Genomic DNA, 27,802 nt, shown 5'->3' with positions numbered 1-27,802 from the left:
AGCTATACTGACTCACTGTGCACAAGTGAAGCCGTAAATGTCAGTAACTGGATGACAGAAAAAAAGATGTGAAATTTATCACTTCAGCGATTACATCAAATTATCTCCTATTGATACTTTGTTGCCAGATATTAAAATCATGTTGTCACTCTTAAAAGGTTTCCAACTCTTAATAGATCAGCAATGATAATATGGAGCAAAGAAACCAATCCCCTACCTCAGACAACCTAAGAAATTGTCTTTCAAATGGGTTTCGTGTAAACTATAAGGCAGACTAGTATACAGGATTTAGTATAACACAAGAAACTGATTTTGATGAAAAACGACCAACTATAAAAAAGCTAAAATTGTTTCTCCCGTCAGTCAGAAAGACTAGGCAGTTGATGAAAGTTTAAGATATGATAGACACAGTCCTGGATGCTGGACAATGTCTCAGCTTTCTCAGTGCTTGCAGGCAAAGAAAGACTCGCCTGCTCCTGTGTCATTCCCTCCCCCAGGGCTGAAGCTCTGAGTAAGTGAATGGGAAATGAAGCCCTTACTGGAAAACTGAACCCACCTACTTACTGGCAATGGACAGGGGGTATGCGGGGGTAGGGGTTATTCTAATTAAAAAAAAAAAAAAAAAAACTTAAAAAAAAAAAAAACTTAAATTGGAAAATTAAATTGGAAATTTGAACTGGGCTTTAGTGATTAGTTGGGTTACGTTTTTAAACACTGCCCCATTTACTTAAATTTCACACATTTTAACGAACACCGGGTAACTGAACCCCACTCACGCCAGTAAACAGCTAAAAGTAAAGCAAGAGGAAGCTGAGCTAAACAGCGCTAATGGTGGGGAGGCAAAGTCATTAAACTGATACTTTACTTGGGAGACATTACCTGTGTTGTTACATTATTGTTGGCAAAATTAAATGGCAACATTTGACTTTCCTAACATCTGTTTCAAACAGAGAGGGTTAAGGCTGTTTGTTCTCTTTTTTACCCTTCACAAGCCTCCGCCTTGTGGGTGCTTTAAGGCTGAGCACTTAACACACCCTGAGAAGTTTTTGAGCACTAATGACAGGCTTTCCCCTTAGGTATCTGGGGGGCCTCAGGCACAGCACGTAGAGGGTGAGCATTTTCAGGCTGTTTTTGCAATCATCTGTGACAGCCACCATTTCTCCCTGCTTGTCATGGATTTATTTCCTGTGACACACTAACACACAGCACAGGAGCCTTCATCACCTCCGGCAAATAAAACTGGGCTAACCACCCTAATGCTCCAAAGGCACCAACAGCACAAATACAGCTGATACGTGCAGGTCATTGGCTCAAATTAGGCAAGCCGAGAACTGGGAAAACAGCCACACCCCTAACTTTAAGCCTTAGCAAATTCTAAATATCCCCCTCCTACATTTGTTATTAAGGGTTAAACCACTCATAGAGACCAAACATGTGTTTTAAGCCAGACTATAAACAGGTTTATATTTGCTTTAAATGCATTTTAACATGAGACTCTATGAAGAGAGACTTATTTTTGGAGCTGGCCTCAAATGGCCAATCAAGGAACTGCAGTTGGGTTTTTCGTGTGTGAAATGATGGTAGATTTGTGTGTGTTTTGCTCATAAAAAGGTTCATCTTGGAAACAATGGAAACAACAGTCCCCAATGCATTTCTGTTCTTATACTCACAATTAGGGGCCAATAACTATAGAGATTGACAGACCACGTGACTTTCGCGCATTGCATGCCGGGAACTCGTGGCAAAACAATCCAAGTACCGCATCAAATGCGAGCATTTGCAGCACCGCAAAACGTTCATTCTCCGGTTCCAATACCTTCTTGCTTTTTCTTTGCTCCCCAAAAAAGTTATGTACAAAATGAAGAAGAGCAACAATGCCGGTCCGTACAAAGACAGACTTGATGAAAAGTCAAAGAAAGACACGAGGAAAAAAAAAAAAAAAAAGAAAAAAATCAAAGGAGTGAAAGGGTTAGACCCTTACGAGCACACAGAGTGGACAAAATACGTTAGCGTGCTGCCCAACTTTCACCACGCTAATTATACGGTTCTTGGAGTGAGTGCATACACTCATGAAGTTTAGTAACTTCAGGTCACTGCAACAAGCCCAGGTACAGTTTACCGACGGATGGGTACAGGACCTTGAAATGCACCGTGTAGAACGAAAGACCATTTTCATTTCATTTTCATTTATTTATTTAACACTTGGTACAACAAATCAAACAAACCAACCACACTTTCTATCAATAAAGCACTACAACCATGTGTGAAAAGGAGCAGGAAGAAGAAAATATTCTTATTAAACCCTGCCCCCTATCTACATTCCAACTTATATTACAAGTGGGCACCAAAAATCAGGGAACAAACTAATATTAACATTTATCTCCGGTCCTAACCCAAACCAAATGACCAATTTACAATCAGAATATACCACTCCACATAGTAACAAGGAGAAAATAAAATTAAAATAAATAAAACAAAAAATTATAATGGATCCATTTTCAATGAACTCCAATTTCATTCGCATTCTTCATATTGAGTTATCGTTTTAAGCATGTAACACTTTTTAAAACAATGTAAACTTATACAATTCTTTAAATTATAATGAAGAGAGTTCCACAGTCGTATACCCCTAACCGTTGGACTCATTAATCTTTGTGTAGTCCTAGCTAACTGTATAATTTTAATAATTTTGATTTTATAAATAATTTATTTGTATGTTCTCTATATTTAACATTATGAATCATTCATATCACTTTCTTCTGTAATAAGTTTAGAGGTTTTATAGTATTCTCATATGTTTTCCCCCAAACTGCAACACAGTAACTAAAATATGAGAAAAACAATGAAAAATATAAAATGCGCATTGTTTTATAATCTAATAAATCTCTTACATTTCCCAAAATATAAATGCTTTTAACCATCTTCTTTCTAATATAGTCAATATGTGATTTCCACGTCAAATTTTCATCTACTATTACACCCAAAAAAACGAAATTCAGTAACTCTTTCAATCAATTCTCCATCAATGGACATAATGACTTCATCCTCCTTTAGACGATTGCCAAATATCATGAATTTTGTTTTTGTCAGATTCAAAGATAATTTATTTACATCAAACCATTTTTTAATCTTAACATCTCAGAAGTCATAATTTCAACCAAATCTTTCAAATTCTCTCCAGAGCAATAAAAATTTGTGTCATCTGCAAATAAAATAGAATTTAACCTTTTTGATACGTCACAGATATCATTAATATATAAATATATAAGTTTAGGTCCCAAAATTGAACCTTGAGGAACGCCACATACAATCTTCAATCTTTCAGAGGTATTGCTGAGATAATGTACATATTGCAACCTATTTTCTAAATAACTCCTTAACCAATTCAATGCCACTCCTCTCACACCATAGTTATACAATTTAGAAATCAAAATAGAATGTTGTAACGTATCAAAAGCTTTTTTTTAAAATCAACAAATACCCCCACTGTATATTTATTATTATTATGGGTTGCAGATGAAATATCGTCAATGAAAGTCAACAATGCTAATGCCGTTGATCTATTTTTACGAAATCAAAATTGATTTTCATTTATTAGTTGATATTTTTCAATAAAACTATCAAGTCTTTGCGCAAAGAGTTTTTCAAGCACTTTTGAAAACTGTGACAAAAGAGACACTGGCCTATAATTGTTAAAACTATGCTTATCTCCTGATTTATATAAGGGTATCACTTTTGCCACTTTCATTTGATCAGGAAATACTCCTGATTGTAGCGAAAGATTAAAAATATAGCAAAGAGGAATCCTTATACAATCTAAAGTCTTTTTAATTATAACCATGTCTATACCATCACAGTCAGTAGATTTTTTATTTTTAAAATTTTCTACAATTGCTACCATTTCTTTTATGGTAATATCAGCCAAGAATATGGAATTAACCATTCTATTATCTCCTTTCCAGGCTTCCTCATATTCTGGATCGTCATTTTTCCTAATTAAATTTGCTAAAGTAGGTCCAACATTTACAAAAAAGGAATTGAATTTGTTTACTACTTCAGTCTTGTCTTCGACAACTTGATTATTCTTAATAAAATAATTAGGCCGATCTAAGGGTGTGTTCTTGTTACCCAATACCTCCTTAAAAATATTCCAAATGCCCTTAATATTATTCTTGTTTTCCTGAAAAGGTTTTTTATAGTAGTCTTTCTTGGCTTTCCTCAATATTAATACCAACTTATTTTTATAAACTTTATATTTCATTTCCGCATTCTTTGTTCTATGTGTTATATAATCCCTATATAAATTATTTTTCTTTTTACACGCATTTGCAAGACCCTTAGTTATCCAAGGTTTCATATTCTTATTCTTTTTCTTATGCTTAAATGCTACCAATGGACAATCATCGTACGTATCATAAGTTTACCAGTCTCACAAATCGTCTTCATAAATACACATTCGTTAACAGTTTATTAATGGGAACTTTGAGCTAAACAGTAATTAATTAATAGTGGAAATACCTTCTGGTACGCGTTACAGATATGTAGCAGTGACAATAATATTGTATGCTGTAATCGTACTGGGCAATTAGTGATACAAAAAACCTGTTTTATCCTGTGAATAAAAGTATATGTTTTTGTCAATGTACCATGGTAATAACAGAAGCGAAACCCAATATTGTGTCAAGACAATTTACTATTTATGCACAATAAACACAGGAGCATAGCGCGACAATTTCTGTTCAGCGCCAGACTTGCTTGTAACCTATATCACCAATTATGTTAAGAAAAATGACGTATTAACTGCTAAAAAACACTGACCTTCGTGTAAATGCTTGGAGCAGACTAACCTGTGAGCTGGAGTGTTATGGGACGTTATATTTGGTCGTTGAATGGCTGCAATCCAGGCCATCCGTCGGCTCTTTGTTACTTCGGAAACATGGCTCGAACAATTTCTCTTCAACGACGTAATCCGATAACAATTGATCTCTTTACCCGTCGGCTTCCCGTGGCTGACATGCGACCGCTAGTTAATAATACAACAGCTTCTTGCCATTTTTTGTTTCTTTTTATCGCTGTGTAACCAATTTCAATTGAAAGCCTGCGTGCGCTAGTACCTCTTGCCATGAGTTCCCAGAATCCTTTGCGGTTTTACCCCTGAATGACGTCACATTTTCAATCTCTATTGGCCGATACTGGCCTTATAGACCGATATTGACAAATAACATTTACTGATGTTAGCTGCATCACATCAATCCCATATTAGTTAAAACTTGTCTCATGGCAAGTTCAAACCATAAAACAAGTCAATTACTTTTGTTATTTAACAAAAATCAGCAACAAATGACGACAAAAACAAAGATAAAAAGACATCACCATCACCTTCTGGCTGATGGTGATGACAATTTGCTTCAGTTTAGAACAAAGCAAATAGCCGTCTGGTCATGAAAGGGCACATTTTCATAAAGTCAAACCCTTTATTTCTCAGCGTTGTATTCTCAGTGTGCACAGCGAGCCTTAAGTCATTGCAAGGTTCTGTTAACAATGAATGGCATCCTGCGGCGTCTACAGCGTTTAACTGCTGGGACAAGGCTACACATGCTGCTGCAACTTAAAAGATTGATGTGCAACCCACGTCTGTTATTGGTTATGTGAAAAAATTAGCTCTGCTTTAACATTTGCAGTCTATTATTCTGTTTGATTAAGTGACTTACTAGAATGCAGGTAAATGTACCGGGTGATATTCTGCACTGGTCTGCATCTGCTGACCACTCTCGATCAACCGGTTTGCTGACCTGCTCGGGCAAAACTGCGTTTTGTTTCTAGAAGATGCGGTGAGAACTATTTGGAAGCAACTCAACAGAAACCAGAAGTGGGTCAAAAATGACATTCCAAGACCTCCTGCTGGTGCTATTTGTTATTCTTCCTGACCATATGACTCTACCAAGAAAAAGCTGTTTTCCTGTTTGACGGGCCTTTGTAGTTCTGCCCAGATCACACAGCGCACAAGGAGAGAATTCCAACTTGTCTTTCCCATTACCAGAGCAAAAGTAGATCTCCACAGCATGTCCAAAGCCAAGAACTTCTAACAGTCAGAGAAACATGTGTGCACTTACTACAGGGGCCTCTGTCTGCCCTGAATGGATGGTGTGGTACAGATTAACCAGACTCTGTGTACACACAGAGCGAGAGAGAGTGTGTGTGTGTGTGTGTGTGTGTGTGTGTGTGTGTGTGTGTGTGTGTGTGTGTGTGTGTGTGTGTGTGTGTGTGTGTGTGTGTGTGTGAGTGAGAGAGAGAGAAAATCCAGCTTAACACACGTGCCTGTTCATCTCCAGGGTACTAGGTGAAGAGCCAGTTAGCTCCCTTTGAATCCAAGGCCATATGGCCCCCCAGTATGACTCCATACTACATACTGAGACTAAAAACTAGCCAGTATCTATAACATACTGGTACTATGAATGAGTGTTTGTCCTCCCCAGTGCTGGACTTACCTCGCTGTCGTGGTGCTGGCAGTAGCTCATGCGATCCTGGAACAGGGACAGCAGCGCGAAATTGTTCTGCAGGGACTGGGCGAGGGACACTGACATCCCTGGCTGGCTGGCGTTGCTGTTAGCGTTGACCCTGCTCAGATGGAGGTTCTCTCCCAGGCGCTCGATGAAGTGGTCTTTGGTGAGTCGCACCCGCTGGTGTGCTCGCACGCAGTTATCACACAGGTACTCCTGGCAGTCAAGGCAGTGGGATGTGGCCAGGTTCTCCTCGTCGCAGGAGCTGCACTGAGGCTCTCCCAGGTGGTGCGAGTGCAACAGGCTTCCACGTGACGGATGACTGAAGCCAGAGGAGCCTCCACCCAGACCTCCCCGGGAGTGGTGGTGGTGGTGGTGGTGGCCATTCTTGTTCTGGATCTGCTCCTCTGAGCTCACCACCACATCCAGCAGGTTGCTGAAGAGGAAATTGGAGGAAGGCAGGGAGTCCACTCCGGCCTCTGAGATGGACACCTTCTGGTCGCAGGTGGGGCACCGCAGCTTCAGCGGGTCCCCGGGACTGCGCTGTCCCTCCAGGCACTGCCTGCAGAAGGCGTGCAGGCACGGCAGAACGTGGAGCCTCTTGGTGGTTTGGCTGGAGGAAGACGAGGTGTGAGATGAAGACGATGAGGTAGAAGAGCTGGAGGAAATGGGAGCAGAAGAGCCGCACAGCTCCTTGCAGAGCGGGCACGTCTGCAGGTCCGAGTCGGGAAACGAAGCCATCTGCAGCGTCACCAAAACTGGGCTCAGTTTACAACATGCACGACGACGAGGCTGAGGTATTCATTTGGAGACACATCAGCCCGTTTGGGGTGTGTAGAAGATAATTATCTCTCCGCGTTAATGTGGTGTTTGAGGTAGATTCAACGATTTAAAAAATGAAAAAGGAAGAAAGATTTGCCACAAAAAACAAAACAAGGAGGTAGCCACTTATTCATAAAGTTATTCAAAAACAGTTGTGAGATCAGATGAAAAATCAGAATACTTAAATCAGTTGTGTGAGGCGTTTTTTTCTCTCTTTAGCAGAACCGACAGTCCTCCTTTTAAATACAGCATTCAGCAACAGACGACGCTGGTGCTTCCGTGGAGAAAAATAGTGCGATGCTGTTCGGGATAGCTCATAACATAAACCCGAAAATGGAAAGATACTGGGTCGGCTGGGGGGCTCGGTCTCTCCTCCCCCACCAGATCGGCAACATGACTACAGGACAGAGCTACAAAGCAGCACCCGGACGAGTAGCTACCTCAAATTTTTTCCCTTTAGTTCTCCGTTATCGCTAAGCCTCCAAATTCAGACCGGTGTGGCTGACCGTCGGGATCCGTTCAGGCGGCCAACGGTCGTATGGTTGTCGCAGCGCGAGCCTTGGACCGCGAGAGCTTGAATTATTCATCAAAGCAAGGGTATCATAGCGTGCCTCTGGTCACCGAGGGTTCACCAACAACCACAGCGAGCCTCCAACAAAGCCAGACCACAAGACAGCGCGTCTATCCCCAGTGTGGGAGAATTCACCGGCCCACCTTGTGAGGAGGCCCCCTTCCAGCTCACCTTTCCCCGCTGCTGGTCGCTCCCTCCGGGTTCTGCGTGGAGGAATGCGCAGGGTTTTCTCCCCGGCTCGGTGTATGGGGGTGGGGGTGGGAACGGTGGCTTACAACCAGGTGAAACTCGGTACAGCGACAGTTTGGACCTTTAATGTGCTGCTGCTGGTTTTTCTTTTATTCTCGGATGAATTTTTTTTTTTTAAAAAAGTCAAATTAAAAACAAGCTGTGCGCTCTCATGCGCGTGCTGCTGGGCTTGCAGCTCCTCGAGCTGCTCTTATCGGACTGAGGAGGAGAAATGGAGCCAGCTACTTCCGCCCTAGGGGAGGAGAGAAGGGTGTGAGCCAAACGCACGCTCCCGATAGCTGGGGGTATGTGGTCACGTGCGCGTGAGTGCGAATTTAAAGGGATTCGCTGTCATCAATTTACCTTCCCTTCATAATATACTGCGCGTATATTTTATTATAAAAGAGTATAGTTGTTGTTTTTAGTTTAGACTAGCTAATGGCTGCCGAAGTCGAGAATCTGGGCCTGAAAATGTCAATTTTACTAAGTAACCTCAATGGTGTTCTTGTACATGCACGAAATATCACGATCCGCGTGTACTGGCGACAACTGTAAAGGTCTGGGGTTCGAACCCTGCCTGATCCAAAATGTAACTCAAAATGTCCTCTGGTGAGATATTATCGCTGTGCAATAGTCCACATTTTGATATTGATCTGTTACCAAGTGAATACAGTCAGTATTGCTGAAAACAATACCGATACTTTTAATTTACAAACCATCTTATGTAGGGAACAGGAGTTTGTCATATTTTAAAGACCTGTAAATCACTGTGATTTTTTAAGTTCAGCAATAATTAGTTAACACAGCAAAAAAACTAAACTTTGTGTATTTTTAAATAGTTTTGTGTGTGTGTGTGTGTGTGTGTGGGGGGGGGGGGGGGGGGGGGGGGGGGGATTTGAAATGTAAATGTGCCTGTCTCTTTGGGCCAGCTTCTCTCGTTTAACTGTGTTATAGGCTATATTGTGCATGTTTGAGATTTTTTTTCACTTCCAAAATAATAATTAATTTCACACAATTCAGTGGGCTGCATACTGAACTTGGAGGACAGCATTAATCATATCATGCTAGTGTTGAACCGACATCAATACCATCGATCTTTTGATCAGTCTCTACAAGATACTGAACCCCGAGTTTCCCCTGACGCATCTCTGTATGTGGATGATGGATGGATGTTTTACAGATGTAGTTACAGACTCACTCTCTTTTTTTTTTAAGTTTAATCCATTGTATCAAGCAAAGAATTTTCTGTTTTCTCTAAAATAACAGTAGATGCTCTGCTAAGCTAATGCCACAGGGTTCACCAACACAGGGGTGTGGCTAAAGTGGGCTAAACGGTGGCATCCTCCCTCAGTTTTGTCATATCAACGCAATCATGGGTGGAAATGATCAAAGTGAGAGAACATTGCACTCAACTGTCCACGAAGCACGATGTGTTACACTGTTCCTCGAATAAGCTACTGCAGGCACAGCGGATGATTGCTCGTGGCACTGACTGCAGAATTAGTGTATTCTTTAAAGCTGAAGAAGAAGAATTCCCTGTTTGTCAGATGACACGGGCCAAAGTGCAAAGGGTTGTTTTGAGAGACTGAAGAAGGCGCTCATTAAGACCACTGCTCTGAGTGAAAATGAGTCAGACAAACGGCCCTCTGTTAGGGTGCCATCCTGGAATGACACATGCACAGGCGCCCGTTTTCCTGCTCGCTGTATCATCTGACTTCGTGATCTCTTGACAGAGTTCACATAAAGTGTCGTCTCTACAGATATTCATAGTCCACAGACACGTGAGGGCATATTTTGACTCTCATTGTTAAAGACATATCTCCTTATTACTTGAGCGTCTCTCAAAATGAAGCTCTAAAAGGCAGTGAAGCTTGTGAGTTCAAAAGTGATTTCACCATCACATACTGACATATTGTAAGAAACCGAGGGGTCAGTAAAGGGACCATTAAAGCCTGTATTGTACTCCACTTGCCTTTTTAAATGGCAGCATTTGTCTCATTGCTGACCCTACCTTAACACAATACTTCCCCCTGGTGGGTATGAAGCTCTGCCACACCTTCACAGTGCTGTTTAATCAGTGCAGAGTAGACACACATGCATGTAAAGAATGACCCATCTGGACAGTCTTGATGCATGCTCAACCATCCAGGTAAGGAAATCCCAGAAAGTTGATTCTGTTCATCTGGATGAAGAGTTTTCAGTGGGAGAAACCTTTCCCAGTCTCAGCTGACTGCAGGTTTTACCCACCTTATAAACAGTACAGTGGGGCAAAAAAGTATTTAGTCAGCCACCGATTGTGCAAGTTCCCCCACCTAAAATGATGACAGAGGTCAGTAATTTGCACCAGAGGTACACTTCAACTGTGAGAGACAGAATGTGAAAAAAAAAAAATCTATGAATCCACATGGTAGGATTTGTAAAGAATTTATTCGTAAACCAGGGTGGAAAATAAGTATTTGGTCAATAACAAAAATACAACTCAATACTTTGTAACATAACCTTTGTTGGCAATAACAGAGGTCAAAGGTTTACTATAGGTCTTTACCAGGTTTGCACACACAGTAGCTGGTATTTTGGCCCATTCCTCCATGCAGATCTTCTCGAGAGCAGTGATGTTTTGGGGCTGTCGCCGAGCAACACGGACTTTCAACTCCCGCCACAGATTTTCTATGGGGTTGAGGTCTGGAGACTGGCTAGGCCACTCCAGGACTTTCAAATGCTTCTTACGGAGCCACTCCTTTGTTGCCCGGGCGGTGTGTTTTGGATCATTGTCATGTTGGAAGACCCAGCCTCGTTTCATCTTCAAAGTTCTCACTGATGGAAGGAGGTTTTGGCTCAAAATCTCACGATACATGGCCCCATTCATTCTGTCCTTAACACGGATCAGTCGTCCTGTCCCCTTGGCAGAAAAACAGCCCCATAGCATGATGTTTCCACCCCCATGCTTCACAGTAGGTATGGTGTTCTTGGGATGCAACTCAGTATTCTTCTTCCTCCAAACACGACGAGTTGAGTTTATACCAAAAAGTTCTACTTTGGTTTCATCTGACCACATGACATTCTCCCAATCCTCTGCTGTATCATCCATGTGCTCTCTGGCAAACTTCAGACGGGCCTGGACATGCACTGGCTTCAGCAGCGGAACACGTCTGGCACTGCGGGATTTGATTCCCTGCCGTTGTAGTGTGTTACTGATGGTGACCTTTGTTACTTTGGTCCCAGCTCTCTGCAGGTCATTCACCAGGTCCCCCCGTGTGGTTCTGGGATCTTTGCTCACCGTTCTCATGATCATTTTGACCCCACGCGTGAAGCCCCAGATCGTGGGAGATTATCAGTGGTCTTGTATGTCTTCCATTTTCTGATGATTGCTCCCACAGTTGATTTTTTCACACCAAGCTGCTTGCCTATTGTAGATTCACTCTTCCCAGTCTGGTGCAGGTCTACAATACTTTTCCTGGTGTCCTTCGAAAGCTCTTTGGTCTTGGCCATGGCGGAGTTTGGAGTCTGACTGTTTGAGGCTGTGGACAGGTGTCTTTTATACAGATGATGAGTTCAAACAGGTGCCATTCATACAGGTAACGAGTGGGGGACAGAAAAGCTTCTTACAGAAGACGTTACAGGTCTGTGAGAGCCAGAGATTTTCCTTGTTTGAGGTGACCAAATACTTATTTTCCACCCTGATTTACGAATAAATTCTTTACAAATCCTACCATGTGGATTCATGGATTTTTTTTTCCACATTCTGTCTCTCACAGTTGAAGTGTACCTCTGGTGCAAATTACTGACCTCTGTCATCATTTTAAGTGGGGGAACTTGCACAATCGGTGGCTGACTAAATACTTTTTTTGCCCCACTGTACATTTGCATAATAACTGAAATAAGCACCACTGAATGAACAATGAGCTGTGAGGTCAGTTTCTTGATCATTTATAGGCAAATTGTCTTGTACAGTGAAGAAGTGGAAAAAAGGGCTCTGTTATCCTGCCCTGAAACACCAAGTCATTGGTTCAGGTATGTGATGACACCTGGGTGAAAATCAAATTTCAAGACGTACCACAGTTCACTGATCACAGTAACTCGGTGGACCACCGCATTAAGATCATGGGGAAGGATATGAAAAATGACACGGGTAGCCTTCTTAGACTGTGAGACTCCCATCAGTAATGGGGGACATTTAAAATCATCTACTTGAGCTCAAACCGAGTGTCATCAGGATGCTACAACACAGAGCAAACACCATCCCCACAGAAACGGCGGCCAAATGTATATTATACATTTGTTTTGTATAATATTAAAAGAGGAGGACAACTGCTCCCTGAGCGAAAACCTTCAGTGATCCTTTATGTGTCAGGAGTATCAGAACAGCTGAGAAACATCTTCTCTAAACACCGGTCTCTGTGGCTTTCAAACCATGTGTCAGCAAATGTGTTTATTTTATGGTCTGCTCATGTCAAAGTTCGCCATCTAGTGGCTGAATAGCAGAAACACCACGTAAGGGCCACAGCAGGGCTTTTATTCCAAGCACTGAAGGGAAAGTCAAGTCAGTGAGTTCTGGATAGAAGCAACTAAATTACATTAAATTATTTAGCTGTTCTGCCACAAAGTAAAAAAATCAAATAAAAACCTCACCAAATAGTATGCAAAAACTTTTATTGTCAATCAGCACTTTGATATTTTTGTGACAGACATTTCAACCTATGCTGCAAAGACTCTGCAACAATATTAAATCCACCTTTCTGTCACGCACGATCAGACATGTCAGTCAGCCAGGGTTGTGCTTTTTAACCAAGACACCGCGTCAAATGCTTCACGCCTCAACTGATGTTCCAGTAATCAAGCTCCTCAAACATGTCGCAGTCACAGATAACTGATTTTTTTCTTTCATGAGGAACCCGTCTTCTACTACAGGGACCATAAAATGAGACCCGTACAGTGAGCGATGCTGGCTGCGAAAAGAAGAGGAAAACATGCCTGAAAGAATTTTGAATAGGAAAGTTCTCTGGAACAGAAATTATAAGTAATGTTGTGTATTGTAAAGTGGCCAGAATCTGAGATTCCAGTAACGCTGCATTTACCCGCTACATCATTGCTGGAGGAGAAATGTTAAAGACTGCAGGGAAGCAACTGTGGTCAAATCCAAAAATCACTTTTTAGAGAAATGTCCTTTCTCATTTGAAAGAAGAAGAAGAAAAAAAAAAAAAGAGCCTTTTTTTTTTAAGTAGAACCTTTTTATTTATATATATATATATATATATATATATATATATATATATATATATATATATATATATATATATATATATATATATATATATATATATATATATATATATATAAAAACTTCATACAAAGAAAAGGTAAATCACAGCTCCTTAACTGGCAACAATTGAGGTTTTGACATTAATATAACAACATAATACTGTCAAAGACTAAACACCATTATAAATATATACCTATTTACACTCAGATGTTATTTACAATGAAGTAAACACAATCGTGCAACAAACATGCTGGACTCTGTTCCTAAACAGAGTTTTTGCTTTCAAAGAGTCAATCTCACAAACAGATTGACAAATCAGCTAAAAGAACTCAGGAAACAACCTCTTAACCTATTTTAAAACTACTCTGAACCAAAAAAAAATAAAGATAGAAAGAAAGAAAGAAAAGAATAGTAGTTTTTGGTCTTTGTGTTTTTCTGCTCCTCAGTTCAAGTCAATTGAAACATGACCAAGAAATATGCAATCTTTCATATTCCTGATTTCATTGGTTGTTTTCCTGAGAGTCAGCGGCTGTTGAGCACAAGCAGTTTCTAAAGGAAAGAGAAGGAGTTCTGTAGACAGCAAAGAAATAAACAGCTGGTGGTTTAGTGTGTCCACACCTCATGGGCCCACAGATGATTGTGGCGGAGCCAGCGGCGGGCAGAGGGAACGTCCAGCATGAACACTTGTTCTTGTTCTGAGTTGACTGCTGTGTAATGGACTATTAGTTTGGGCTGAGGGATACAAGCTGCAGAGAGGAGGCGGCTGCCAGCAGAGAGGTACTCGCTCTCACAGCTTTGAGTCCTGGAAGAGGAGAAAGCACGAACATCACGTACCACTGCAGTCGAATCTTTACATACACTAACCATGGACAATCTTTTTTTTATAATTTTGAATGCAAAGAGTTCTTTTTTTATTTATTTATTTATTTCTGGGTGAAATTATCACATATCAAAGTTAATTGACATCAATCCAGCCCCCCCCCCCATGCCAATATTTCACTGATTCCATCTGAACAGACTCCTTATACACAAAAACACAATTTACCTTTTGAGAGTAATGGTGAGAGAAGTAATGGGCTCTGATAGGTGGTGAATGACTGTTGCGTTGACAGTGATGAACATCTCGAAGGTGAGAGCCAGCTCCACCTCCCCCAGTCGACAGGGGACAATCAGTGTCATGAAACCAGGGGGAGCTGAGACTCCAGGGTAGTAGCCCACACTCAGAGAATCTAATGAACATGAACGCAGCGAGCACACCTCAGAGTCTAATCTAATCCAAATCTTTGACCATTTGTAAACGTTAGCTGAGACTGATCAGACTCAACATCTGGTGCCGTAATAGAATCTGCAGCTGTTTCCTGCCTTCGACAACTCACATTTATGATGCAATGATGTAAGTGTAGCAGTAAAAACCAGAGTGTGGTACTTACGTTTGAAGACTTCCCGAGCCCGGAGCCAGAGGTTTTGCTTGCCCAGTTTCTGTAAAAGTATCCGAAGCACTGTGTGGTCAACAGCCAGGTTTTTAGAGAGCATAAAGTCCACCGTGTCTGAAGCCACAGGAAGTATCTGCCTGTCCACACACACTTGAAGGTGAGAGTTAAACAAGGGGCTGTACCTGGAGATATCCATCGAGTCTGGAGAAAAAAGAAAAACCTCTTTATCAACTAAATTTTTCTCACAGCTGAGCATCTATTAGCGCTAGCAAACACTGTACAAAATTAAACCAGCACTTTCTAATCAGAGTGTAGCGAGTCAGTTAAACTTGTGGGATACTGATCTGGCCAGTTTAGTAGCAAAGCTGACTAACCTGCTGTATCATTGTTTGTTTGTTTTTTTTAACTTTAATTTCAGCTCTCTGTAGGTTACTCACCACTTGACTCTTTAACTCCAGGAAGATTACAGAGAAGCTCCAGCGTGTCTCTGTGAGAGGTTTTTTCAGCCAGACGTATCAGCACACGAGTCCTACTCTCCAGATCGGCAGGCTCACACGGCCATGAGGACGAACTCAGGAACCACTTGTTTTCTGGATTAACAGATGTATAAACAAAATTTAAACAATTCAGCAAATAACTGGTTTCACAGTTCTACAACATTACCTACAAGACTATGAAAGCTAGCATTTCTCAGGGCAGCGAGACGACTATCACTTTTAAGGTTTCCACATAAAGTCTGAGGACATAAAACCAAATTTGCTTTTACTGATTTACAGGGAAAGAACTTTAAGTTTGTGAGTGTTAAGAAAAGACATTAATGGAAACCTATTATTGAGGATTGTGCAAAGTCTTGAGTCATTTTTTACACTTTCCTCGCAAGAAGCCAGACTTGTCTTTGTTACACAACTGATCCTGAGCAGCAGCTCTCAGCACTTTCTGATGGTCATTCAAATCTGTCTTTTAGACATTGGTTGCTTTTCCCCTCATCTTCAGCGCAGTCCTTGCACCTGACCACTTTCTTGTTTGCAAAGCTACTTAACACTGACATAGAACTCATCCAAGCATAAAATGATTCATAATGGCCCATACATATCAGACAATTTCTGACATTGATTCTTCAGGCACTTTGTTTTTAGCAGCCAGTCACAAAAACAAAAGAAATCATGTTTTCATCTTAAGAGCTCAGAAAAAGAAGAAAACTTCAGTTCTGATCCGAAAAAGCCTCTTGGATCAAATGTCTTGACAAACGTAATGAAGTCTCCTTTTTTCCAAGCTCTTAAGACTACCATGAATGAGAAACTACACAGACATAATTTGTTCCCATTTCTTTATGCCAAAGATGACACAGTTTAGACAGGCGCAAAATAAAATCTTTGGGATTCAGCTTGTTGACACAAACAGCTATTAGCTGTAAAGCTGACATATCTCAGCACCAGTTAAAAGTTGGCCCTTTAGTTGACTTTGCTTTGCTAATGCAGCATAAATCCCATTTTTATTCGAGCTGTGAAACTCTGCACTTATAAACCATGAAAATAAAACGCTGGTTACATTTTAAGCATGACGACATTAGCTAAATAAACATCGATCAGCTTCACGAGTCACTACCTCGGAGTGTGTTCAGAGCTCCCTCCACGCTGCCACTCAGGAGGAAGACCTCTGCAGCCACAGTGATCAGGCAGCATCGTGACGCTCCGTCCTCGTTCCCAAACAGACCTTTCAGAGTTGAGAAGCCGACTTTTAAAACAGACAGCGTCTCGACCACCCTGCGACCCTGCATCAGTAAACATGACACAGACAAACAATGACATCCTAAATTCGAAGATGCTGCTCAGATGTGACGAGGAGAGTGTGATGCGAGCTGCACGGCCTGATTACCTTGGCCCACTGATGCGTTTTGTGGTACCGTAACATCAGAGAGACTCCAATTCTGCCTACGAAACTCCTCACCATGCTGTCCTCACTTTCATTCTGACACACTAAAGAACATTTGAATGAATAAATAAATGAACAGCTACTTTTTTCCCCTCCAGACTGGAATCTGGAAGGTGCTAGTACACAGAACCACACTGGGAGAAGAAAACTGATGTTTATCTCTACTTAGAGCTTTTACCTGTCTCAGCAAATACAGAAAAGGGCAGTGACAGCTTGTCTTTGCCCTCAGACAGGAGCGCGACAGCAATGCGACCACTGATGCGCTCCACTTGGCTGGGGTGCTGGTTGGACTGGCAGATCCCTCTAAAAACCTCACCTATCCTCCTCCAGTCCTCTTGTTTCATACAAAGCTGACACAGACAACAAATACAACAAATACACACATGAGCACAACGCACCACCATCTTTACAGACAAAGCTGTCAAAAGATGTGAAGCTCTTACCTCCATTTCCACAATGGAATGGGCTAAATTCAGGTACTCTGGAAACGGTGCACCAGAGGAAACCCTTTAAGAGTGAAAATAAGAATTATAAGAGTTATGATTAACAAATGAAAACAATTGTGAACTTTGTGGCTCACTCACTTGTTGTTGCCGGACACCGAAGGCGAGTTTGGATGAATCATTTGCTGGAAAAGAGGAGTGTTCCTTACACAGTCGAGGCAGTCCAAACTCAGCTCTAGTCCAGCGTTGGCCATCTGTAAACATACAGACAGGTAGTCTAAATTCTTCCAGAGGCACATAAAGCAAATGAGCTAAACTCAGAGCATAATGAAAGGCAAACAACTGATACCTTGAAAGTGAGCTGCATGAGTTCAGGCACAAAGCCCATCACACCCTTTTCTCTCACGCAGTTAAAAAGGGAGAGGAGGAACTCGTGGCTGGGCTAAAAAGAAAACAAGATCAACGTCTAATCTCATGTCAGCATCAATCAGTTGTTTAGTTTTCTCCGTGGTTAATGTCAGGACTGCTACACTGACCACTATGTTGTGAGCCAAGCCAACACTGAGGACGGAAAAGACCTCGGACAACATGCCAGCTTTCAGCAGAGCCCAGAGGAGGGAGAAAAATATCGGCAAAGAGAAATACACTCCTGGCGGGTTTTTCTGGTAATATCCTGTAAACACAGCTCCTGAGGAGAACAGGGGTAGAGCAGGAGAGGAGAAAGGAGACCGATGACGCAGCAAAGATGGGCAATCAGTTTAGCATGCAGCGTGCACAAAGGCTGTGGGAGAAAAAGAGAAGTGGGAAGGAAAGGAAGGAAACTCACCTGCTTTCTGAAGGCACGTTGGATTTTTGATGAATCTTGTCACGTTTTCAATACAAAACTAGCAAATGAAAAAGAAAGTGTGCAATTACAGCGATGTCACAACAGAGGGTGATGTTGGCCCTGCAATCTCCAACAATTCGATTTGATTTTTTAAATTCAAGATTAAAAACATAAAATGTACACAATACACAAACAATTTACTGTCTTTGGTGAAATCAAGAAAAAATAAATAAATAAATAAATAAATAAAGTAAAAACCACAGAGTGTACCTTTTCATCCCCCTCCATAGGCAGATGTTGGAAGCGACACATTTTGAACCCACAGGTCAGTGATTCACTGAAGTACAGCCTGCAGTACTGGGCATTTAGACAGCATCACACAGTCAAGTTATAGCAATGCAATTCACCCACAGTGCAAAACATATTTATTGTACAGAAGAACGAACTGTACATCTGCAGTAACCACGGCGACATTAGTTTAATTCTTTTGGGAAACCTCAAGCTGAAACCGAATGATTGTCAGAGCAGACCGTGAAACTGAGGCCATTTCTGTTCATGGTTTAGAAAATGGAAATCGTGCTGTATTCAGCAAGGATTCATTAGTTTTAGAGACCACAAACTCATCAGTGAGTTGTTTACTGAGGTCAGAGATTTAAAGGTATTTAAGATTCATTTTCAAAAAGGCCACATCCATCTTTATACACAGACTATGGAAAGGACCCTCATATCTCCAGATACTGTATATATGACAGTAATTTCTTTATAAGTTTAAAATTAGTTGTCCTACTAGAACTTCCAAAACCAGTTCTGACTTTTCCAGATTTATTTCAGTTATATTCTATTAAATAACTGGAAAGTCCAATCTATGCTAACGCCACCGAACATGTATTTAAACTGAGCATTTTTTCAGTAGCAACATGGTAATATACAAAGGAACACTTACAGAACTTGATTTCAGGCGCCTAAAATCCATCATGTTTGCGGAGTTTGTGATCCATGCCCCTGCTTGGAGACCAGAAGAGCCAAAGAATAAAGTAACGCTGAGCACTCACATTGGCAATTAAGTTATAAAATGAGGAGTTATTAGTGAGAACAAGATAAACGCAACAGCAATTAAAGTTCATTGTCTGAGCCCTTTTCATTCTCCCTCACCGGTTCCCATGGACATGAGTGGGGGGATGTTTTGAAAGGAGTTCACCGTCTTGATGGGCTGGCTCCTGTTACAGAACATAAACAATATGATGATCGCGAGACTGAAAGATTAATGTGACAAATCAAAGATCAGGTCATGTGCACTAAGCAAACTGGTACCTTTCTGGGCCACTATTTACATGATTGCTGTTGGTATCAGATTGAACCTATTGGAGAAAAAAAAAAACAACAACACATGACAGATACACTATTGTGCATTTATTATACTTTAGAAGCAGGATAACGTATGAAACACCCATTCCTTTGAAAATAAAATTATTTAAATTCAGTATTTGATGTGTCAGATCTTTAAACATTGTCGCTGTAATACATCAGACTCAGTGCTCTCTAAAATGCACAGAGAGCATTTATGCAGAAGAAGCCCTATTAAAAGCCCTGCCATGTTTTTCTACAAAACCTCAGGGAAGTTAAAACCACTGACGTGCACGCTGCTCCTTTCTCTATCTATCTGATTGTGCAGAGGACCCATTACTTTACCACATGTTTGCTTTGCTTCTCAGTGGAGGTAGGGCATGTGTCGCTCTGTGTTCCAGTATGGGTGCTGCTAGAATGAGGTCTCCATGGCCTGCTGTTACTCTCCTCTATAGGATTTGAAGAAGAAAAAAAAACAATCACAAGTTAATCTCTGGTCTACTGAAGTCTGTTCCAATCATAGAGGGGAATTTTTTTTAAAGTATGTCAAAGTTTTGGGTCATTTCAGGCCATTGTCTCCATTATAATGGCCATTATCAAAGTTAGTTGAGTTAGGCATCTTAAAATTTCCACTTACTAACTAAAACGTCTGAGACAATAACTTGAAATTTTGAACAAACATCTGTACTGGACAAAATATAATCACATTTACCACATTTCATCTCTCACAAAAGGACCACAAGCTTTGAAACTCGTGTAAGAAAATCAACTTACTGCACAATATTAACCAGAAAATCAATCCTTTAAAGCTTAATGGCGATAAACAACTTAGACATGTTGGTATTTTCATGTGGGACATCATAAGCAGTCAGTTAAATATAAAATGCAAAAAAATTTAATTTCCTTTTAAAAGCAGTGAGTTTCTCATTTAGGAGCTGTTGGGATTTTCAGTAAGCTCCGTAAAACCAGTTTACATGTCTCTCTAATCTTTGAATTAAAAACAGTTTGAGATATTAGGAGCAATGCAAGAACTAAGTAACTTAGTAATGTACTGCTGCAGAGGTGCCAAAGTGGATTTTAGCCACATAAAAGAATCAACCAGGACATTTTTATTGCTTTAACTGCAGTCGGACTGCTCTTTCCAGCAAGTAAGTGAATCCATAAAACTCCAGACTCACGCTGTTTATCTATATCTGTAAAAAAAAAAAAAAAAAACAAGCAGCTTTCTCCATTTCTTTCACAGCAACTAGGGCTGTGTGATATGACCAAAATCTCATTTCCCGATATAAGACATTTATCATCCCAACAATGATAAATATCACAAAAATTTTACATTTTCTGTGAATTTCGGGCAACTTGACTTGCGTGAAGTGGCTTCAGCTGGGCACCGATGCATTAAACTACATTTTAAGGCACAAGTTGAAACAGCCACAGTTTTATTTGTGAGCATTTATTACACGGCGCGCTGCAGGCAAAATCCTGTTCTAAGGTTTATTTTTTAGCACCTGACGGCTCTTTTTAGCTTCTTGTCCGTAAACACTCTGCATACTATTTCATGTGATTCGGTTTATTTTGAAAAATCTTAACAGGATCTTCAGCTTTATTGTGAAAGGTTTATTTGGAAAATAAGCGGACGGCGGAGCCACGCGATAGTTTTACTGTCATTGTTGCTAATGACAACACATAAAAGCAGTCGCTTGTCCGTCCGTAGTGTGGTTATATTAAATATAAGAGAAAGAGAGAACTTAATTAAAATTAATTCTACAGTGACCATCAAAACCATGAAAAAAATATTACCGTAAACAATTTATTTTGTGACACCACGAAACAAATGATAGCGTAAAATGAAACAATAGATGTTTTCATATGGTCATCTGATATATATCATTATATCGAACAGCCCTAACAGCAACCCTGTTACTTTAGATCATAACAGGTAAAAATCACAGACTCTGGCTGTCAGACGAGCACTGCGTCCCATCCATGTGGCAGAACTTTAGGTTGAGTCACAAACACTGACATGCCTTTACTTTTACCGAGCGTTCTACTGTTTTTACTTATTTTCCTTTTTTTAAAATGTTTAGCTTCTTTTGTCTTATTTTCACTTTATACATATCGAAGGAAACAATAAAATATAGAAGACACTGTCATCATGGCTCAGTTTCTCTGCGCACTGATCGTACCTGTGTTATTGGGACTGTCACAAGGCAAATCCACAGTAACTGGAGCCAATCTAGAACAAAAGTAACTTTTATTTATAAAGCATTCAACAATTAATCTGTCACTTGCAGGACTTAATGTTAAATATAAGACCTTACCTCTCTTGCAGCTCCTGTGACGCTCCATCTCTTCTTGGAGTATTCACCACAGCAGCAGGTTTGGTTCCCGGAGCCTCGGCAGCTCGGGTAGGACCCAGCTTCAGCAAACTTTGATCAGGCAGGTTGTCAAACAGTTCTGGGTCGTCCTGGATCACGTCAACAAGCAGGATGTCCTGTTCGTAGGCTGTTAACTCGTCCAAAATGCCAGGCTGAGAATCACCAGCTGCTTCTCCTTGGGTTTTATCCTCTTCGCTGTTTGCTATTTTAGACGGGCTTGATCCCTCTTCTGTGTCTGAGTGTGATTCTCCATCACTCAAGGCCGCACCGTTCTTTTCGTCGCTGCAGGAAGAAGAGCAGGGCTCTGTCAGAACACCTGAGCTAAGGCTCGGCTTTATTTTACGATGTAAGGAAACTTGTTCTGAAATTCGGTTACCCTGCTCCACATCATCCTCGTCATCACTTTCTTCTTCACTGCTGGGAGAAGACTGAGGTTCCCTTGGTGTCTCAGGAGTTGTAAAGTCTGACAAGTCTCTTTCCAACTCTTCAATATGGTGCTCAAGACAATCCTTGCAATTATCATTTTGTGGCAAGTTGCTCACATCTTTGTTCATTTCTTCCTCATCTGTACTGCTTGAGCTGCAGCACGAGAAGCTTCTCTGGCACAACTGCCGTTGTGGTGAATGGACAGGGGAGAGCAAAGGTGGAAGCATGAATTCATTCAAGTCTGACTCTACGCAGTGTTCCTGGGAGATGCTGCACAATAGTGAACCCACTGAAGCATTGCCCCTAAACGAACTTGCACAATAATATGGGTCCAGTCTGGGGGGGCTCCTGCATGGGAATGGTTCCTTGTCATTTTCATATTCATCTTGAGGAAGGACAAAGGATTCACATGTATGAAAGGAGTCAGGGCTGTGCAGAGGAACATTGGGAGAGGAAGAAGCTGTTTGGGCTTCTTCACAGGAGGACAATATTTTGTCAGCAACATTGACTCTCTTGGGAATAAGCGATGAAGGTGGGAGAGAAGATGTTGTGGCTGAGAGGCTGCTCATGCTGCCCTGTGTGAATGGAGATGACATAAGAGACAGAGTGGTGGCAGTGTCCCAGTCACTCAGGCCGAGGACTGAGGGGGAAGGGGTCGATATGGAGGTGACAGTTTCTGGTCCATTAACTAGCAAAGCCGAGGCTGAGACTCCATCAGTGCCACGCTCCCTTCCACACTGAGCTGGAGGGGGGAATGATGCCGTATCTGAATTAGGCCTGGTTTCTAACTCTTCAGGCTGGTTAAACAGCGGTGAGGTCTCCATGTCTTTTCTGTGCCTTTTCTCATTTCCCTGAGCAAAAGCGCTTTCTCCATCCTCTTCCCATTTCTCTGTAGGTGCCTTCGGGGGAATGTCCTTGAACAGGTTACTGGATGAACCTGGCATACTTTGATTAGCTGTTGCAGAGTCAATCCCATCCTTTGCTGATGGATCAATAGTCCCTGCTGTGGTAGAAGCATTTGCTGTGCAAGTCTTTGAGAAAGGCCAGGCCATGTAAGTGCGTGCACATGAAAAATGTATTTTTCTCAAATACGCCCTTACTCTCTGGCAAGTGTACGACTCTGGTGCATCTGTATCCTCGTCACTAACATGATCGATGAGATCTGACAACACGTGTGATCCATCAGCATTTGTGGGATCGCCTTTCTGACCACCTGAAGCGCTACACTTATCGGTGGGCGCGAAGTCCAAAGTGCTGCTGCACTCAATGCTATCCCCTACCTTTCCTTTTTCTCTACAAGTCTCTGGGCTTACTGGATCTGATCCTGGACCAAGGTCCACTTCAGCATCTCTGTCACGCATGCCACCTCTGCAGTTGCCTGTCTTTGTATGCTCATCTAGTAAAAAAGAAGCAGAACAAGTTGCAGAGTCTTCGCCTGTCTGACTCCGGTGGAAAGGACTCACGGTATGATGGGATAATGGCTGTGAATGCATGCCTTCATCCAGGTGGTTCTGGCGGGTCAGACTTTGAGACTGACAGACGGTCTTCTCATCCTGAGCACTTGGACAGCACTTGCTACTTTTAAACAGAGCCTTTTTCTCAGTTTCTGATTCATTATGCCTTAAACAAGTAGGCCAAAACCGTATTGAAGCTCTCATCTCCTGCTGGAAGCAACGCACAACCTTGTTCTCGAGAGCATCCGGTAACACATACCCACAATCGTGACCGCAAGCTTCACATTTTTTGGCAACGTCACAAAGGATCACTTTGGGATACTGGTTTATCCACACGATAATCTTCTTAGAGCTCTGAGTGATTGTGTTTTCTTTTTCGATTTCTGACTGAGTAGCAGGTGGCTCTGACCCTGGGCTAGCTCTTTTTAGCTTACCCGGCACCTTGCGCTGAGGGGAAGTGTATTTACATTCCCCACAGACACCACAGTGGGAGGCTCCGACGGCTCTTCTTAGTAACACTTCTGAACCAGTAAGACCGGAGAGGTTTGGCTCTTTATGTCTACCAACATCTGCAAGTGGAAACAAAACACTTGTCAGAGAGTGCAAAACGAAATAACAATGATTTACCTAAGCATCAGAAAGAAAGATCACCGTAGCTTTCTTTCCTTTTTTCTTTTTAATAACTGCTTTTCAAACAGCATCGATTCCAATCAATATCGGCACCATTTGGGATCATCTCATTCACCATCTTGAACAAAGGCTTAGAGCAATGACTGATTTCATTAGAGGCAGGAAAGTCAAACAGACCAGTTAATCACAGAGGCATCAAACGAAAAAAACCTGAACAGAAATCAAGAAAATCAATCAAAATTTTAAAACTGTATATATACTGTATATTCTGTATATTTATTATCTCACTCTTATTGCCTGTTTATGCCCCGTCCTTACCCTCAACGTCATGCTGCTCTGGTGTACCTTAATTGCACCTTGAGGATAAATAAAGTCTTTCTGATTCTGATTTTGAAAAGCCAAACCAGGAGATATACGAACCAATCGTGTTGCTGCACTGAGGAACGTGGATGACGTCCTCACATATATCGCGGTGGATATATTTACTCATGGATCAATTAAATCAACAGTGTCTATTCAAATGAACTAGAATGGCATTTGCTCAGTGTTCTGTCAGGATGAGCAGGGACCTTTTCCCCCCCCCCCCCCCCGCATATAATTTTAAATTCTGATGACATCTCAAAGTTAAGGTGCTCTCTTTGTTCATTTAGGTATAGGCTTCAAAATCAGCTGAGATGGCTTCTGAGTCGCGGAGACTTGCTTCTTGAAGAACTTTGTTAGGATTTGTCCTTCTTAACGTCTCACCCTTGAGAAAATAAATAAAATAAAAATCGATTTTCATATCAGTTTAATTTACCGAATCTACCCAGGCACAACCTTTTTTTGAAGGCTAACCCATAACTGATTATAATTGTGACTGGTACAACAAAAAGGCAGAGAGGTTTTGAATTATGTCAGAAAATAAGCTCCATAGGAAATAAATGAAGACACTTTTGTTAGGCCATAAATGTTCTGTGTTCAGTGCAATGACACTGTACACATAATTTACCAGACAACACCTTCTCTGGGACAATGGACATCATTAAAAAATGTAAAAAAAAAAAAAAAAAAGATTCACAATTGGGGCACTATTTACTGAAGTATTTCATATTGCAGGAAAAAAATGTCTAGAGCTTGTGTTAACCAGAGATCTTATTTCAGACATCTAACCAAAATATCACTCAAAAGATTGACTTTAGGGAACTTGAAATACAAAAATGTAAATGTGTGTTAAGGTTTAGAGAAAGAAAAAAAAAAGCTCTTACTTTATAACTGGTTATGATTTAGTAACAACGACTGACTGAGCCTGGAAAACATACATTTGGTTAACGTTCCCACTTCTAATAAAGAACTGTAAAGAGTAGGTTCACTAAGCTTGAGTGGCAGCTATGTGGAACAGCTTCCCAGGCTGTGAATGAGACAATCCCCAAATTACCCAACTGAGGTTTTGTCGATATGTGAAGCACTAACCAGGTGATATTAAACTGCCTGCCATTTGGACGTTTGACTATCACGAGCAAGTGAATAAGGCCTCAGTCACACAGGCCCGCAACCATCAGTAATGAGGGAAAATTGAGTACTCCAGCCAGTTTTGACTGGATGCTAGAGGTTAATGGCATTCACTAAAGGATTGCTGATAAACCGGTGCGAGACCCCCTGGCAACCACCTGCTACTAGGGAAAAAGGTGTATTCCCCAAACATTTGGATGAAACATACTTTTGACTGCTTTGGTCACTGACATAGTACCGGGATTTTGGTTTAAATGATAGCGAATGACTTGCATAGGCTGAACTTTTACTTTCAAGACCATCTTCAGGTTTTACTTCAGCTGGGAGAGCAGTATTTGCAGACAAACATGAAAAACTACAGGCAAGTGCACCATCTTTTTGAGCAACGTTCAAGAACATAAGAACCACTCCCAAAAAGTGTGGGAATAGGCATGTTTCCCTAGCAACCGGTGGTACTATCACGTCCAATATGGGGACAAATCTGTAACAACATTGTTTTTATACACTTTATAAAATAAATAGATTATATTAAAAAACCTTAATAGGAATATACAGCCGGGGATTTATTTAGTCAATCTAGCTCATGTTCAGCAAGTAAGACGAGTGCCAGCTATATGAACAGGAAATGTATCTGCTATTAGCAGGCTGCTAGTTAGTGTATAATTAAACTCCATCAACTCCAATCCGGGCAAGTAATAGCTAAGAAGATCCTTCATGTCAGGTTCAACCATGAACTGCATGATATCCACTAAAACTGGATCGTGTTCAGTAGGACTTTACCACATTGTTAGCTTAGCATCTGACACAATTTGGCACAAATTAGCAAAGAGTTAGCTAAAAGCATAAACCTATCACAAAACGCCCAATTGTAAAATCAATTTAAAGGCAGTGCAATTTAACCAACCTTAAAACCTTTAACCTTAAAAACTCTAACTTATAATCCAGCTAAAGTGCACCTTACTTGGGATTCCCTTCGCACTCCTCCCGATTTTGCAGAAGCAGCAGCGGGCTGAGGATCACACCCGGCGGACGTGGCCTTCACTGAACTCCGTCCCTCTCTAACACCGACCCTCACGCTTTTAGCCCGGCGTGCCACACCACTTTTACCATTAACGTCGCACTGTCTGAAAGGACATCTACCCGACGTTAAATCGGTCTGTCTCCTCCTCCTGGCCAGAGTCGCCTGGCTTGTCAGCTTCATTTGATATTTGGACCTTTCACTCCTTGGATTCGTCCTACCGTGGAGCCGTTTGAAAACACACCAAATAAACCGCGGTCTGAGGCACGTGTTTCTGACCCCCCCTGCTCTGTTGATACTTGCCTCTAGTGTTCGGCCCGTCTTGTTTATCAGCGCCTCGTGACTCAGAGTCTACTTTACTCTTTGTTTTCTGCGTACCTGAGCCATTCTCCTCCGGCTCCTCCTCGTCGTGAGTGCTCGGCGGCTGTGTCTTCTTTTCGGAACCCATTGTGTGCGTTAAGTTTTGGTCGGGTTCATTGCTGCCCGGAGGTGACACCATATCTTTCTCTGAAATTAGCTGCACGGAATCAAAGTTTTTCTCTTGTTTTTTGCTTTCAGCCTTAATTCTATTCAGTAACTTTGGGACTCGTCTCCGCCGCGGGGTCAGCTTTAACCCAACAACGTCTTTTAGCGCAACTCTGTTGAGTTTCACCCTGCTAGAAGATGGAAACATGCTAACAGTTAAAACTGTGCCTTCCAAAACTTATTAAATAATTTACCAGGCTGCTATAAAAGTATTTTTCAGAGTAACGCTGGAACTTGTTCTTCTTAAACCATCATTACGTTACTATTCGGGGCCCTCGCACTCGTGTTCCTGCCGCTCACTGTTAATTTGAGATTGACATGGGGAGCTAAGGTGTGCCCGAATCATTGCGCATGCGCAGATCATTTTGCGTTTCTTAGCCGTCCTACGCACATTGCCAAATAGCTTCTATAACTATACTAACTTTTAACCAGAGGTGGCCCAACTATAGATATTCTGTACTCAATTAGAAGTGCACATACTTGTATTAAAATACTCTTGTAATACTCTTGTTAATGATTTAACCTAT

The 27,802-nt window shown here is 41.4% G+C and overlaps 2 protein-coding genes across 2 annotated transcripts in view; both read right to left on the bottom strand.

The window, feature by feature from the left end:
* The window catches only part of trim71 (tripartite motif containing 71, E3 ubiquitin protein ligase), a 35,149-nt gene extending 26,204 nt beyond the window's left edge, over positions 1–8,945 (bottom strand). Inside the window, exon 1 of the mRNA XM_080863377.1 lies at positions 6,489–8,945. Coding sequence (XP_080719503.1) covers positions 6,489–7,241 — 753 coding nt within the window. The 5' untranslated portion in view covers positions 7,242–8,945. The remainder of the gene's footprint in view (positions 1–6,488) is intronic.
* A 4,547-nt stretch (positions 8,946–13,492) lies between these two features.
* On the bottom strand, positions 13,493–27,530 carry topaz1 (testis and ovary specific TOPAZ 1). Its single transcript, XM_080862372.1, has 20 exons — positions 27,129–27,530; positions 21,678–24,183; positions 21,543–21,592; positions 19,705–19,808; positions 19,327–19,373; positions 19,168–19,232; positions 18,959–19,020; positions 18,286–18,372; positions 18,016–18,073; positions 17,726–17,877; positions 17,539–17,631; positions 17,331–17,443; positions 17,190–17,253; positions 16,925–17,096; positions 16,690–16,790; positions 16,420–16,585; positions 15,252–15,404; positions 14,812–15,015; positions 14,427–14,610; positions 13,493–14,183 (listed from the first exon to the last, which is right to left on the bottom strand). Exons 1-20 carry the CDS (start codon positions 27,421–27,423, stop codon positions 13,985–13,987), a joined length of 4,875 nt encoding a protein of 1,624 aa, XP_080718498.1. The 5' UTR covers positions 27,424–27,530; the 3' UTR covers positions 13,493–13,984.
* Positions 27,531–27,802: the final 272 nt, after the last annotated feature.

The sequence above is a fragment of the Rhamphochromis sp. 'chilingali' genome (assembly GCF_963969265.1).
Source record: "Rhamphochromis sp. 'chilingali' genome assembly, chromosome: 17".
Lineage (NCBI taxonomy): Eukaryota > Metazoa > Chordata > Actinopteri > Cichliformes > Cichlidae > Rhamphochromis > Rhamphochromis sp. 'chilingali'.
This window is presented reverse-complemented; position numbering and strand designations above follow the sequence as displayed.

Coding starts and splice junctions, on each gene's coding strand:
- topaz1 (XM_080862372.1), bottom strand. CDS start 27,423: ATGTTTCCATCTTCTAGCAGGGTGAAACTCAACAGAGTTGCGCTAAAA. Junction 19,233..19,326: donor GTAAATAGTGGCCCAGAAAG/GTACCAGTTTGC, acceptor GTTCTGTAACAG/GAGCCAGCCCATCAAGACGG. Junction 14,184..14,426: donor CTCACCATTACTCTCAAAAG/GTAAATTGTGTT, acceptor CTCCTCTTCCAG/GACTCAAAGCTGTGAGAGCG.